We start from the raw sequence: 16,736 nt of genomic DNA on the forward strand, positions 1-16,736 counted from the left end.
GGATTACAGGCATGAGCCTACAGTCCAGCTGTTAAAATCTCAGTAATTAATTGTACAAAACTCCAAATTCAAATGTCCTCAGTTGCTTTTTCATTTTCTCTACTATAAATTTCAATATTTCTTTTTTGGTCCTCTTATATCCTAGGAAGCCAATATATCTAAAATCTTTCCAAGTAAACAAAATGTTAGCTATTCTCACCACAGAGCCATATTATATTTCATTTCTCTTAAATAACTTTCTCTAGAGTTCATCTTTGCTTCTTTAAATCATGTTATCCTCAACTCTCCACCAAACTCTACTTCACCATTTCCACAATGAAATTGTATGTAGTGCTTTAAGAGTCTAATTATTATAACTACTTGAGAAATGTATTAAAAATCTTTGTCTCTTTTAACTGTATAATTATTTAGTGATTATTAATACAAGGGAAGAGAGAACACAAAGTAATTACACTCATCCTACAATCAACACATGATAAAGGATAAAGCACTCATTAATTTCTAAAATATGCTTCTTAAGTTATAATTTAATTAATATATATTTTACGGCTAGGTGCTATAAGAGATATAAAGAATAGTTTCTAATTGAAGTAACTTGTGTCCAGGAAGAGTTAACACTGTTCTGGAAGAGAATATCAGATACTTTTAAACTTAACTATCACATTAAGAATTCTCTTGTAAGAGAATACTTAATGTTCTGTATTAAGACAGAAATAAATGTCAGCTGGGTCTTACTATTGTTAGAACCAGCAAAGGTTTCATGTGAGAGGAAGCATCTTAAATGGACTTTGAATGATAAATAAGATATTTTCGAATACAAATCGAAGAGAAAATATTTCAAATAAAGGAAAATACATGAGGCAGCATGCACAAAGTACTGGGTGTATTAGAATCACAGTCAAATTAGTTGAAATATTTGATATACAAAAAAGACAAGGGAGGGAATGAAACATTCAAGATTAGTTAAGAGATACACTGAAGAAGATCTTGAGTACTACAGGCAAAATAGTATGTCTAATGAGGGGGCAACAGAGAGTCTTCATGCAATCTAAGACTTGCATTAGGAAGGCTGTATTCTACAAGGGTGCAAAAAGTATTACAGTCTGGGCAGGAAACAACTGCAACTCTGGCAAAGAAGTGATAAGAATAATTTATATGAGGATATAAAGAAATGACAAGGGAATAGAGAATACAGAATGGTGAGAACTAATAGTGGTCTTGGGAGATATAAAATAATTAAAATTGATAGCTTGCAAACCAGGAAGAATGACACTGCTATAACAGAGTGTAACTTGCTAAGAAGAAAGTGTGAGTTTCACTTATTCACTCAACACATATATAATTGCTCTCCCACTATTTTCCAGGCACTCTGACAGGCATTGGGAATGCAGAGGTAGACAAGAAGGAGAAGACTTAACCTCACAGAGCTCACATTCTACTGGAGAAGATACAAGCTAAACAAGTAAGCAAATGTACAGATGACATAATTTCATATAGTGGTAAACACTATGGGGAGATTAAAGGAAATCATGGTAGAGAGAGATGGGGGAGGTTAGAGTGAGAATGGTGGAAGGTAGAGGAGGTAACTTCAAGTGGAGCCAAGAAGGAGTAGGGATGTAGAGAAGAACATTTCAAGAGAAAGAAAAAATGTCTAATGTTCATTATGGACAGCATGAAATGAAACAAGCACTTTCTCTTTATTAACTTTTACTTGTTCATGGCACTTAATTCTTCCACATTTCCAAGCAAGGCTGAAGGATGACAGAGGGAAGATTTAGAAAATTAGGGCAGAAAAGTAGACAGGTGAAAGACCAAGTAGAAGTTTAAATTTCATCCCAAGACTAATGAGAAGATATTGGAGGATTTAAGCACGAGAGAGAAAAGACACATCTAGTGTAAAGACAGAAACCACACAACCACACACATCTAGTAATTTGTGTGGGTTTTCTTAAATAGCATTGTTGTTTGTTTGTTTGCTCTATTTAGAATGGACTAAGAGCAGAGGCAGGGGAAAGCAACTGAGAAATGGATTCCAGACTGGGATATGGTTGCTTGAATGAGAGTACTAATAGAGAATAAGAAGAAGTTTGATTTGAGATATTGTATGAAACAAGAATTAGTAGGATTTACAAATAGATTACATAGAGAATGAGAGCAGGGAAGTCAAAGACAGCTTCCAAGATCATGGAGTGAGCAGGTAGTTGGAAAATGACAAAACCATCAAAAAGACTGAAAATGCAACAGATTTGGGGAGGCGGATGGGGGTGGCTAGTTAAGAAGCGAGGATTTCGTTTTGAATTTGTAAAGCTTTGGACATTTATTTGAAATCCAAAATGGAGGTATCTAATTGTTAGAGAAAAATCTGATTAATTCAAATTTTTCTTTATCATCTGTTTCACTATGATAAATACTATATGTGATATGTATTCTGTATAAGCAAGCTATAAAATACAACAATAATGAGAATATCCTTGCAACATCACAATCCAAGAAATCGGTATCTACCTAGATGTTCCCCCTTCTCATTCATCTATTTCCTTTTCACAGATAAACATTACCCTGAATTTTGTGTTTATCATTTTCTTAAATTTTAAAACAACCATTCTATTACATATTTATGTGTCTGTAAATTTACACTATTTAATTTTACTAACTATAAGCATTAGAAGTAAAAATTATATATTGTTTTCTGGGACTTGTTTTTAGTTTTTTTTTCATTGTCACCACTTGATTATTAGGCTTCTTAATTTTCTCAAACTAATGTATTTGAAATGAAATCACATGAAGTTCTTAGTTCTATTTTTCTAGTTGCTAATGATATAAAATGAGACAAAATATTAAAATCATGAAATAGAGCTTAACAGACATGGAAGCTGGAATGAGAACATCCAATATGAATTTTATGTGAGTTACAGAGGAAAGGAGAGAAAGAATTGTGAAGAAGCAACAGTCAAAGTGAATGAAGCTGGTTATATTCACAAATTGATAGACATAAATCTACTAATATAAGAAGTACAACAAATGTTAAATGGATAAATTATCAATACAAAAACACAGATAAGTAAAACTGCAGATATGAAAGACATAAAGAATGACAAACCGATTGGTGGCAGTCATTTTAAGAACCATAAGAAAAGCTTGAAGCCGGGGGACCAATATTTTCAGCACACTGACGGAAGTAATCAAAATAACTGTCAACCTAAGAAGTGTGTATGTAGTACAACAACTTCAAAGATCAAAACAAAATAGAGAAAATGAAATCAGAAGGTTTCATTACCAATTTACTTTCACTAAATGAACTTCCAAAAGATATACTTCATGCAGAAGCAAAATAATCCCAGAAGAAATGACTGAGGTGCATGTAGAAGGGAGAACAATTGGTAAATTCATGGGCAAATTTAAATAAATATTTGTTGTGGGTGAGTGATGACTATCTGAGCCAGTGGTGCAGAGTTAAATAATTAACCAAGATGGTTATAGATAAAGAAAGACAGATTTATTAGCAAAAGCAGGAAAATACATTGCAATGAGGCAATGAGCAGGCCAGCAGAAGAGAAACTGATTGCCAGGAAACAAAGGTTTGCTGAAGATTTTATAGAATAGTGTTTATACCATATGCTGAAGAGAGCTTGTGCAGTACTGATAAGCCGAGGTTACAGTGGGTTAACTTGCAGGTATCTGGTGATAAGTTTCATGCAGGAAGGACCTACATGTTCTGGACCATGAAGAAAGGCAGATTTATAGCTTGTCTTCCTTCTCTTTTTGCTTTCCCTGGTCCTACCAGCCTGACTACTTTTCCCTAATTAGGGCTCCACAATATTGTCTGTATAAAAAAAGAAAAATAATATTGACTAAGTTCTCGATTAAAAAACTAATGTAGAATGAGCTATACAAAAACATTAGCAGGAAACTAGGGAAGAGGATAATCAAAGCATTTTCAGTTCCTTGTGTATTTTAGGATGAACGTTAAGATACTGATCAACTATAGACTTCAAGATAAATGTTAAGGTCAACAATCAATAAAAATTACAAATATACTACAAAGTTTCTAAAACCTTTTTGGTAACTTTGGTAGAGAGAAAAATTCACCAAGAGAAAAATCTTCATGGCCAAAAGTGGCAATAAAGGAAAGCAAAAGAAACATAAAATAAACTGGAGAAAACCAGAGCACAAAATAAGAGAGTGGAAATAAATACAGTCAAAAGAGATGGTCAGATTACATATTTTTTAAAAAGAAAAGGTAAGTGTTCATTACAAGAGACAAACCTAAAATAAAGGATAACAAAAGGCAAAAGGTTGCAGTGAAAATATAGAAAAATACCTGCAAATTGTTGAGATCAAAATATAGAAAAAAATCTATACTGTAAAGCTAAAACTAAAATATCTAAAATGTAAAGCCAAAACTGAAAGTGCATATATATATATATATCTCTTTGGTAATATTGGTAGAGAGAAAAATTCTTATATATTCCATATGCATATATAGGCAAGATTTAGTTCACCATTTTTCACTAAAGGGTGCTGCAGAAGAAATGGACAAATCCATCATTATTTTGGAGAGTTCAAAGGATCCTTTTAATTAATAATACAGTCAGGTAAGAAGTAAAAAAGACTGAAAGTTTTGAAAAAACAATATTAACAAGCTTGGTTTGTAAACATGTGAAGAAACTTGTAATTACAGAAAACTTGTATTCAGTACTTATGAGGTAGTTTTTAACAATGAGCAAATCATTAGACCTTAAGATATATTTGGCTTATCCCTTTCTATTTAAATGACACTCGGCTACTGGTTATTGTACCCTGTCTTGATCTGATTTTAATATTCTTTCCTCTGGGTATCTGTAGTAAATATATGCTCAAAAACTATTTATTTCAAACCACAGGATTTCAAATATCAAATCTCTGCATGTATCAGTATATTTTAATATATGTCATTTTCTGGAGGAATGACAAGATGTTTTACCTTGAATTAAAGTGATATTTCTCAAGGTCTGAGAATGTTCCCAGTCTTTCAGTCTGAGATCATTGGTGATGTTATTCAGTACTTTCACTTCTCCTTTTATTTCCTGTTCCAAATGCACTTGTTCTTCTTTCATAGCCATAATTTCTGCTGATACATTGTAAACACGCTCCTCTAATTTACTGATTTCCTGTAAGACACAAGTAGGCATCCACAACCTTTTACATACATAATTATCAAATATGAAAGTTCAAGAAACCCTCGGAGTTCAGGTTTTTAAAAACATATGACAGGAATTTTATGGAATAAAAATATGGAGATTAGAAAACTGTTTTGGAAGTAGTAATTCTTTAATTGTGAAACATTTCCTCTTTTGACTGAATGGCTGAATGTTTATAATCACAACCTCTTTCAAAAAATCAATTTAATATATCTATGATATGTTTCTATTCCCATATATAGAGATGTCAAAATGCTAACAAATTTAAATAAACATCATAAGGTTTTAATTTATCTGAAGTAAAACATCTTCATACTGTACTTAGAGTGGCAACATATCCAAATTCCATAAATTTGATAGATTTATATGGGGAAATTGTTTTATAGTAATAAGCAAAGTTTAATGTCATAAGCCTCAGTGGTGATGAACATTGACAATAGATTTTCATGCCCAATAAAACCCCAAACTCGCATATTAACAGTGCTTTCCCTTCAGTTTGCATTGCCTCTGTATTTGAGGCATTAGTATTTTGTGTCTTCAGATATATATATATATTTTGTGTTTATTTATACATATGCATTCATAGACTTAGAGTGTGAAAAAGAGAGAGGATCTTCCTATATCCTGGAATATGCTTTTATATTTTACTCAGTAATATATTAAGGATATTTATCGATTAAAATACTTTAGAGAATGACATTTTCAGTAAATTAGTGGAATTGAATCTATTTCTCAAAATTTATTTAGGATTCCTATTCACAGTGTTTTGAGCTGTGCACTTTTCTACAACTTTAAACAATGCTGCCATGAACGTCATTTTAAATGTATTTATATATTGATGTCAGTACTTCTATAGAACATCTTCCTGGAAGCGGATTTGACCAAAGGGACTAAACATTAAACAGTATTTTTGTTCAACCATTGCTGTACTTCTCTCTAAATATATGCGACCATTTTTCTTCCTCTTACTGCGTGTCAGTGCCCACTTTTTGCAGCTAAATACTGGGTACCATTAATATATTTTAATTTGCATAATAAGAGTAGGTACATAGTAAATCATTATTATTTAACTTGTTTTTCAAATTATAATGAGGTTAAATCACCCATTCAATTTCTGACAATTAATATTAATTAATTTTTCTTTTAGACCCTTTGCTTGGTTTTCTCTTTTGCTGTTGGGCTTTCTCTTTTTGACGAACCAAATCTTCTCATCTATTCTGGTAATAATTTTTGTCTCTCTGTTCTACTTGTATCCCATTTTCTGTCTTCATTGTATGCTTTATCATTGTATTAATTACTCCTATGTTCTAAAGTTGATAAATACTCATTTCCCATTTGCACATGGAAATAAGCCCGTGGTATATTTTTCTTTAATCCAGATGTAAAGAGAAAATTACACTCTCCTGAGCTGGACTGGACTAGACAAGCTGAGGTGAGAGGATCAAGATGGTCAGGAAGTAAGACCTTTGAAAATAAATGAATGTGCATCTAGATTTGCCTCTTCAATGACACTATACATAAGCAGAGAGGCTTATCAGCTTTCACTGCTCTAACTGTGCCTTCTTCCAAACGAAACCTTATTCTAGATTAGAATTTCTCTGTCCTGCACCTCCTCCTTCCCTGACCATTTGACATTTTCTGTACATACCATCATCACAATAAAGGTGAAATGGTGAGCGTGGATGTTTGTAGAGCACACCACCATGATAAATACGCTTGACTTAATTTAGGTGGCTAAAAATTGCTGCAAGTATGTCAGGTAGTTCTACACGTTCAGCATAAAGTGTTAAGGGACTAGAAAGTGATTTTGCTTCCTAGAAACCAGGAATCACTCAGCTTTTTCATCACACCGAAAAGCTGAGGCTACTTTTTATTTTTATCTTTCTGAGATGGAGTCTCGCACTGTCACCCAGGCTGTAGTGCAATGGCATGATCTCGGCTCACTGCAACCTCCGACTCCTGGGTTCAAGTGGTTCTCCCAAGTAGCTGGGATTACAGGTGCACACCACCACACTGGGTTATTTTTTTTTTTTTTTGTAGAGATGGGGTTTCACTATGTTGGCCAGACTGGCCTCAAACTCCTGACCTCGTGGTCTGCCCACCTTAGCCTCCCAAACTGCTGAGATTACAGGCGTGAAGCACTGCGGCCAGCCGATGAGGCTACCTTCTTATTCCCTTCTTTGAAAACTGCATATGGTGTTACATTTGTCAAATTTCACTGGAAATTATTTTCCCTGGGAGGAGGAAAAGTGCGTTTAATTTCAAAAAATCCTATACAGCATCCATGCACTCCCTCCACACGCTACCACCAGTCACCCTCCTAGAAACAGGCATTTAATTTTGTAGTCATATAGTCCTTTTGACCTCTATCGATGGAGATGATAGATGCCACCTCTGTTTTTCATTTGCTGCCAATGTTCTTCCTTTTTCTTTCAAATTAATGTTTGGTGTGTCCTTAATAAGTGTTATGCTGGTGTCACTTATAAGCCATTTCCTCAAATGACATTTACAAATTCAGGCATTCATTTAATTTATTCCTACATTGAGCTAAACATTCAAAGATCAATAAAATTATTCAAGCAATGGGGATGAGAGTCCCAACATTGTTTTTCAGTGTACACAGGAGTACACACACACACACACACACACACACACACTGGCACTGACCTAGTTCCTAAGTCTCTGTGAGTGACTACTGTTTCTAAAGATGTATATAGGTTTCAAAGTTTCACCATTCCCTTGTATTTCCTTTTCTGATGCTGGAATTCCCTCCAAAACGTGTCTATGCAAACTTGAACAGCTCACTGATCACCAGATTTTGATTGTTTCCATTAACTATCACTTCAAACAGGTTCAAAATTTCTACCAACTTCCAAATGGTTTCCAATTTGCTTTCAATTTCTCACATATGTGGGTTCAAAAGCATACCACAGTCAGCCAGACACTGTGGCTCATGCCTGTAATCCCAGCACTTTGGGAAGCCAAGATGGGTAGATCACCTGAGGCTAGGAGTTTGAGACCAGCCTGACCAACATGGTACAAACCCCATCTCTACTAAAAATACAAAAATTAGCCAGATGTGGTGGCACGTGCCTTTGATCCCAGCTACATGAGATGCTGAGGCACGAGAATCACTTGAACCTGGGAGGCAGAGGTTGCAGTGAGCCAAGATTATACCGTTGCACTCCAGCCTGGGCAACAGAGTGAGATTCCATCTCAAAAACAAAGAAACAAACAAAAGCACTCCATGGTCCTCCAGGATTTAATGCACTGCCAGAATCGAATGTATCCTTCTTTTTCCATCTCATCCAGCTTCCCTCTCTCCTTACCTCATCTCAGTGCTCTTCTGACCCTATTTTTACATCAATAGTATTTCTTCTCCACTCTTCTTTCCCCCCAACTTAATCAATGTCTACCCCGATAACTAACATTTTAGCTTCCTCTCTTTTTTGTATCATCAAAACTATGGACGGTTTCTTCTTTGTACACTTTCTCTAATCTTTTGATAGCCCAAGACTTTAATATCCCAATACCCTTTGATATACTTACTTATTAACAATGTAGGAAACACTGATAGATTTTAGAAGTGACATGGAATAGAAACGGAATATCAAGGCATTGGGATGAGGTTCACCAACAGACTCCCCATACACAAACTGTAATACCATTGTCTTCTGACACCTTAAGTTGAGGACCATGTACAAGTTCAAAAGTTCTGAGTGAAACTTACAAGTCAAAAAAATCTAAGCACATCAAATGGGTCTGTTACAAAATTCACACATACAGAGTGTTCACGTCCCAAGATCTGCTAAGATACTCTAAAAATTATGATCGGTTTAGGCAGTCTAAAAAGACATTTTAACAGTATTTATAAAATATGTAAAGGGAGTCTATATTCAATGGGAAAATTTCCCCCTTTTTCTAAGAGTTTGGAGACAGCTAATCCATTTTAAATCCCTTAACATTCATTTAAAATCTTTTGATAAATTCACCACAGAAATCACGGTAAACAGGATAATGAAACAGGGTTTGCAACTTTTGCTTTCCTGTACCGCCTAAGGAGAAGAGACTTGGATAGATTCAGTTCCAGCACGTGACCTTGCCGTCACAAACTCTTACCTCTTGTTGTTTGAAGGTTTTCTCTTGGATTTTGCCATTCAGCTTTTCTATGTTGAGCTGCAAATCAAGCAGTGTGGTATTCAAACTTATTAAGGACTTGGAGATTTCATCTATTGTATTCCCATGTCCCTGGACTGAGGAAAACAAGGTACTTAGCTGGAGAAGAATGTCATTAAATCTTTGATCAGTTGTCATGCTGAAGTTTTGGAAATGCTCTGCATCTATGAGATTGGCTTCCATGTCTGAAATGTGCTGGATTCTCTTCTCCATGTTGCTCATGTGTTCCATAAAGACTTCTTGAAATCTCGTTTCCGCTTCACTGTCATTTCCTTTTCCTGTAAGACTTTGAGTTATATCGTCTGCATTAGTAGAACCAACGGAGCAATTTTTCGTTTCCCACTTCAGAAGCTGAGCTGTATATTTAAGTAAAAATAAACCAGTCATGGTCTGATCCTTAAATGCACACACTATCCCATCCCATATCATTCCTTTCCGTTCGTTTTATTCCATTCCATTTCAACATTTTGAATGCTAGGCTAAATCAAGTATTCACTTTTCATCTACAATGTGTGAACTACGCTAAGTATATTGCTGAGAAGCATACATTCTCCCTTTCCCATTTTATGTTAAGATGATTCCAGGATTATATCATGCTTTCTGAATTGCTGCTTATAGGAATCTTCTTGGCCACTGATTTTGGTTTTGCCAATTCAAAACAATTCTATAGATTATGAAAGGCAATGTATCTACAGAACTGTTGTTAGAATAAAGTGAACTAATGCTTAATCCAGTTTCTGAAGTAAGCATGTTGAATAAGTTAACAATGATAATGATGATCATGAGGATGACAAAAGAAACATGTGGTAAAATACTGGTATCATGAACAGTATGGATAAATTGTTGGTTTATCTTCATTCTTTCACTTGAGCTGCCAGAAAAGTGTCATTTTCAGTTAACACAGACCTAATTCACAGTTGGTAGAGCAGGAAGTTGGGCAAATACTTTTTTTCTCTTTATAAAAGTACTATTCTCATAACACTCCTTTTTAACTATTATAAAATATATATTCACAGCAGAAAATTTAGAAAATATAGATAATATGAAAAAACAATTTACCATGAATCTCTCATCCTAGCTTAAACTCTAGGATTTTGGTGTATATATCTCAAACCTTATCATATTATTAATCTTAAAATGTGACATTTTAAAATAATCTGGACACCACTTTTTAATGTAATGCTCTATCATAAGTACTTTTTCCTATTATTAATATTTAATATTTTTCTACAAAAATAATTTAGGAAACTCCATTGTATTATATGCATGGATCTGCCAGATTTATTTTAGAAAACAGCTGCATTTAGTTTGCCTCTGTTTTCAGTAATATAGTCAATGTTTTGATGAACAATCTTGTGATTAATTATTTACCAAATTAAAAAAATTGCATTCCAAAACAGTATTTTAGGAACATAGCGAGTTGCTGATAGATATCCCCAAATGGGCATGTGTTCTCTAAACAAGCTAATTATCATTCTGAAATAATCTAGAGCAATATGTTTTATAGTTTCAAAAAATAAAAGGCATAAACATTAACTTTTTATATAAAAATAGGCGGGGTGCATTGGCTTATGCCTATAATCCCAGCACTTTGGGAGACTGAAGCAGGTGGATCACGAGGTCAGGAGATCAAGACCATCCTGCCCAACATGATGAAACCCTGTCTCTATTAAAAATACAAAAATTAGCTGGGCGTGGTGGCGGGCACCTACAGTCCCATGTACTCAGGAGGCTGAGGCAGGAGAATCGTTTGAACCTGGGAGGCAGAGGTTGCAATGAGCTGAGATCATGCCACTGTACTCCAGCCTGGGCAACAGAGCGAGATTCCATCTCAAAACAAAACAAATTCTTAATTATAGACAATGAGGAAAATGTTAAACACAATCTTATCACTACTCAGTGATGGTTGAAGTTTTCTGTTTTCCTGTATTTCTATATATGTATCTGTTTATACCTTTTACTGACATGTATGTTACTCATATTCATATTAGATTGGATGTATAAGATTTTCCACATTTGACAATTATGGAACAATAAAAAGAATAATTTCATATTGCTAAAAAATATATGCAGCTCCACCTGAGTCTATCAATTTTCTTAATAAAAGTGATATGATGACAGTACAATTTTTATAGATTTTTGAGAATTAAACAACACAAGAAAAACATTTAGTTCTACCCCTAACTCAAGGGTTTTGTTCCATAAATTAGAGCTTGGTGTTTACACAGAATCTAGTTCCCTGATTCTAGAATCTTCCTACACTACTCCGTTACCAACTAGGCTACTCCGAACAAGTTACTTATCCCTCTCCTTGCTTTGGTTTTCTCAATTTGTAAAAGTAACAATTACCTCAACAATGGTGCTGAGCACAAATGAAACAGGCATATCTATTCCTCTACAGTGCCTTCTAAATGAGAGATACTATCTATCAGTTATATCCACCGTATTTACTACCTTTGCTTAAAGAGGCTGTGGTTGGATCACCTGAGGTCAGGAGTTCGAGACTAGCCTGGCAAACATGGTGAAATCCTGTCTCTACTAAGAATGTAAAAATTAGCTGGGCGTGGTGGCACACACCTATAATCCCATCTACTCTAGATGCTGAGGCAGGAGAATTGCTTGAGCCTGGGAGGTGGAGGTTGCAGTGAGCCGAGATCCTGCCACTGCACTCCAGCCTGGCTGACAGAGCTAGACTCCGTCTCAAAAAACAAAAAAAAAAGAAGAAGCTGTTTGATGAGCATTACTGCTGTAGCTATTATTAGATTAAGAGTGTCATCCTAAATATATAATTAAATTCTAATTTCAAAAAATATATGATACCATATTTTTCCTGGTTTTATTAATTTAATATTAGCTTATCTGAAATAACAAAATGTGTGTGACAAAATTTTGATGTGATCTACAATAGAATTTGTATTGAGTATGTTATTCTGTATTTCTTAACGTATCAATAGCTTGGAAATAAAAGTGTATTTCTTAACTGTATTTCATCACATTTACTAAATTCATTGTGGGGAGCAAGTTTTGGGTTGACAGCCTCGTCCATGCATTCGTTAATTCTATGATTTAATTATTATATACTATGCAGAAAGCACTGCTTGAGTAACTCTGGGAATAAAAGAACAATCAGGAATGGAATTTGACTGTAACAATCAGAAGCCCAAATAAACATTTTTTTCAAAATTACTTCAAAATTTTCCTCTAGCATTGTCCTTTTTTGATTATTATTTCTTTTGAAGTAGCAGTTAAGAATTTAGATTCTAGAACAGAACTGCCTAGATTAGCAATTCTGGCTCTGCACTTTATAAACTATGGCATTGGACAAGTTACTTAATCTGTCATTGCCTCTTTTTCACCATCTGTGTAAATGGGGTACTAACAGTCAGTGTCCAAATAATTAAATGAACTATATGTAAAATACTTAGACGACTTCCTGGCATGTAATAAGCATTTGATAAGTTTCAGATTTTTGCTATTATTAATATTTCGATTCAAGATGTGTGATTCAAGTACCTATATGCCCAATATTGATTGACTATGGGGAATTAGCATTGTTGTGATAAAAATATTTTTCTGGAGTTGGATGTTACCATGAACACAGTTATCTCTATGCTTTATTTTACTATGCACATTGCCCTTATTACTCAGCCATATAGTTTTACTTTCATTGGAAATAAGATTTATCAGTAAAGCTAATATTTTTCACAATATGGAAAGAGAAGCCTCAATTTGACTAAGGTCACATGACCAACTATTTTTAATTTGACAACAAGTTAAACATGAGTTGACAGTAAATGCTACATTTTATTAACAGATCTAAAAACAAAAATTGCCTGTTTCATCAAACCCTGAGTGAAAACTAATTTTTCATTAAAATGTTAACTTTTTGTCGTATATCTAGGTAAAGAATGCCAGGGTTTATATTTCAAAAGTTCACTTATTTTTATTGGAGAGATGGCATTTTGTGACTTTTCTGTTTCACATATGAAAGGAGACAGAATTTTATGGTCTGTGCAAAAACCTAAGGACAGGGTTATATTTGATTCTATAGATCATATCTACTCTTTCATATTGGAATTATCTTTCCCTACCCCCAATGGATATTGTTTTCAGCTAAATAATTTTTAGTATTTCAGTAACAATTTATACATATATAAACCTAAATTCTTGATTTTTCCTTATTGTTCTGACACAGTATTATGTTGTCACACTGATAGTGTTTCAGTAGCTTCTTTAAGGAAAGGTTGTAAATGGAATAAACCTTATAATTAAGAAAATAACCCTCAATATATAATTCACTTCATATTTACAGTTTTATATATAATATTCTATTTCACCCATCAATTCATAGTTGCCAAACTTCTATCATTTTAGGAATCTATTTTGTCTACATTTGTAATTTTTTATGCCAGTAGAGATATATATTGCTTTTCCGTTTCTTTTAGAAAAATGTACTGATCTACAACTTAATTAAAGTTGTAAGTGGATTGTCAGTTATTTCTTATTAATACATAATAAACATAGTGAAGCCTTTTCCAAATTCTGGTGAATCCGGTACTGATGTGAACTTATAAAATTTGAACATTCTTAGGATCTAGTCAATTTTAGTATGTACCTATTGTAGTTTTAGTAAACAGACTAGTTCAATCGTTGTAAACTCCAGAACAAATCTGTTGACTTGGTAGTATTTTCTAATAGCTCAGGGACTTTGAACTTGGTTAGAACCTTGAATTATTTTCCGACTCCTGTCTGCATTCTGCATGAGCCTATCAGAAGCTGCAGTCCCTGGTCTTGGCTCTGCAGGCAGTGATTTGCATAAAAGTGATGAAATGTACTCAAATTCTAATTGGCTTATAGGCAATAATCCCAACAATGAAGCATCCTTTAGTTAAGCATTTCAAATTACAGATAAGCATAGACATAAACAAACATACAGATAACCTTGATTATGAGGAAATTGACTGTTTATTGCCAAACATTAACATGCCCTTTTACTCAGACAACAATAGTTTGGTTGGTTGGTTTGGTTGTTATGGTTGGATTTTTGTTTTAGTTCATTTTTAACGGTCAAAAAGAAGTTAATTGTCACCTGTGGGAAATATTTTCTTGAGGTGACTTTTTTGTTTTTTGTTGGCCAACCATATTGTTTTATAAAAACTTAATTAAACTGGGAGACAATAGACCAGAGGTTAGGGTTCAGAAGTCTTGGATGGGAACTCCAGCTCCAATACTGAGCTGTCTGAATTTTCTTATGTAGATAATGAGAATAATTACAGTATCTATACAGAGGTTAATTGTAAGGGTATATTATTGTTTTTATCATTTCTTTCTTAGTGAAATTTTTGCTCTGTCTTGGAATACTTCCTTAGACTGCCCTGTAGTAGAGGAAGTTTGGCCTGGTCTTTAGAAACTTCTTTGTTGTTGTTGTTAAGCTGCTTAGTATGCACATAAAAATGTATCTTATTCCCCGCATATCTCTTATTAGAGCATATGGGCAGACATTTTATCAGTCATATAGAGAAGAGGAGAGCTATAAGGCATATAAATTCAAATGCCGATCAAAATACACCAAATCTATCCAAAATGCTACAAGGGGAATAATATTTACATATGTGCTTAAGGTGTATACAAGCTATCTACCCTTGTAGAAACAGTCAAATCTAACTCCAGTTCAAGTCAGCCTCTCCAAAGAAATATGTACCTCAAGAACATCATTTTGGGCCCAAGTAACACGTTCTATATTTTTTCTTTGAGAGGATGCTATCAGGTTATTTTTAGAGGTATTTTAAATAATATCCCTGTGAAAAGTATGGTTATATAAACTGGATTTCACTAAGTTGTATGCCATTATTCTACAAGGTCTCCTCTCTTTAAAAACTGACAGAAATATTTTTTCCTCTCTCAGTACTAAGAATAGAAGAGCTTCTCCTGGACAACAGGTTTGTTTGTTATATTACAGCCATTGTTAATGTAAATGATCACGTTATTTCTTCACATTGGTAAAACAAATACCTTGGAAATTTGTCACCCACATTAGAAAGAGAGGACTCTAGAGGATAATATATTTTTGAAAGCGTTTAGTCCTTTTCATTTTACTTTTACAAATCTTTATTTTTATCTTGCACTTCTTATTTCCATTCTATTTTGTCTTTTCTAATTTAAAAACTATTCTTTCTACTTAACTTCGCAGAATCTGTTTTTTAATTTAATAAATTTGAAGGACTCTTTGTAATATAGTGTTTTCTTTATGAATGTACCATATATAAAAGACTGAATGCTTCTTTTTCGCTGTGGCAATGAATAATTCACGGGATGAGTTACTAAATTTCAGAACTCTGGATTACGTTACCTGCCACTATTCCAATGAGAGGGATGAGAACTGCAAACACAAGGAGGTAAAGGGCAATCAGTGCAGCTTTGAAGGACTTCAGTTTCTCTTGAAGGGGAGGGCTGTTTTTAGGATCTAATAAAACAAAAAAGCCCAGCCTACTGTTAGAAAGTGTTATCTTCTTCCATAATTAAAATTGTTTTAATCTCCAATTACATTGTTACTACCAAGCCTATTGGAATAAAAAACAAGAAAAAATGGTCCACATTTATGCAGTAGAAAGCAAAGGGACAGTCACAGGAAAAGCCAATCCAGGTATTATTATAGACCCTTGATTGACTTATCCACTCACTAAATATCCACAAGAAAGTTACCATGCTCTACAAGTTGTGCTTGTCTGATTTTTTGGAATCAGTTGGTAAATTTGAATACTGACACTTACATATACAAACATAAATTTTATTCAGTGTTCACATGGGAAGATATTCTGGATGACAGTAAAATTTTCTAAAGTAACTATGTAATTTTTAATATTTTAAAATCAGATAAGGGAAATATTTATTTTCAATGACTACAATGTTAAAATAATTTTATTGTCCAATTCCTTCTCAGTAGTTTTGTATCTGGATACCTCTTATGATTTGAATACAATGTAAACAATATTTAAGAAAAATGAAGTAAACCAAGTGGTTCACATTTTGACTAATCTTTAGAATGGATCAATGAAGCCCACCTTCTCTATATTTCAGAACATATTAATAACAGCAACCTTTTATTCGTATGCACTTATATGGCACTGTGATTTATATAATGGGATATTAATTGTAGTAGAGACAAATCAATATAGAGGGGAAATAGTAGATGAGTAAGTCCTTTCTCTGATTAGGTGAACACAATGGTCATTAAAAATTTATTTTCTTTATTGCAGCACTATTCGCAATAGCAAAGACTTGGAATCAACCCAAATGTCCATCAATGACAGATTGGATTAAGAAAATGTGGCACATATACACCATGGAATACTATGCAGCCATAAAAAAGGATGAGTTTGT

The 16,736-nt window shown here is 33.8% G+C and overlaps 1 protein-coding gene across 3 annotated transcripts in view; it reads right to left on the bottom strand.

Annotated features, from left to right (window-relative positions):
- The window catches only part of MSR1 (macrophage scavenger receptor 1), a 97,035-nt gene that overhangs the window by 63,923 nt on the left and 16,376 nt on the right, over positions 1-16,736 (bottom strand). For all 3 annotated transcript variants that reach the window (XM_011988346.1, XM_011988345.1, XM_011988347.1), the window contains exons 3-5: positions 15,706-15,819; positions 9,300-9,712; positions 4,964-5,150 (exon numbers count right to left, since the gene is read on the bottom strand). In XM_011988346.1, coding sequence (XP_011843736.1) covers positions 4,964-5,150; positions 9,300-9,712; positions 15,706-15,819 — 714 coding nt within the window. The remainder of the gene's footprint in view (positions 1-4,963; positions 5,151-9,299; positions 9,713-15,705; positions 15,820-16,736) is intronic.

This window comes from Mandrillus leucophaeus, unplaced genomic scaffold (assembly GCF_000951045.1).
Source record: "Mandrillus leucophaeus isolate KB7577 unplaced genomic scaffold, Mleu.le_1.0 Scaffold328, whole genome shotgun sequence".
NCBI lineage: Eukaryota > Metazoa > Chordata > Mammalia > Primates > Cercopithecidae > Mandrillus > Mandrillus leucophaeus.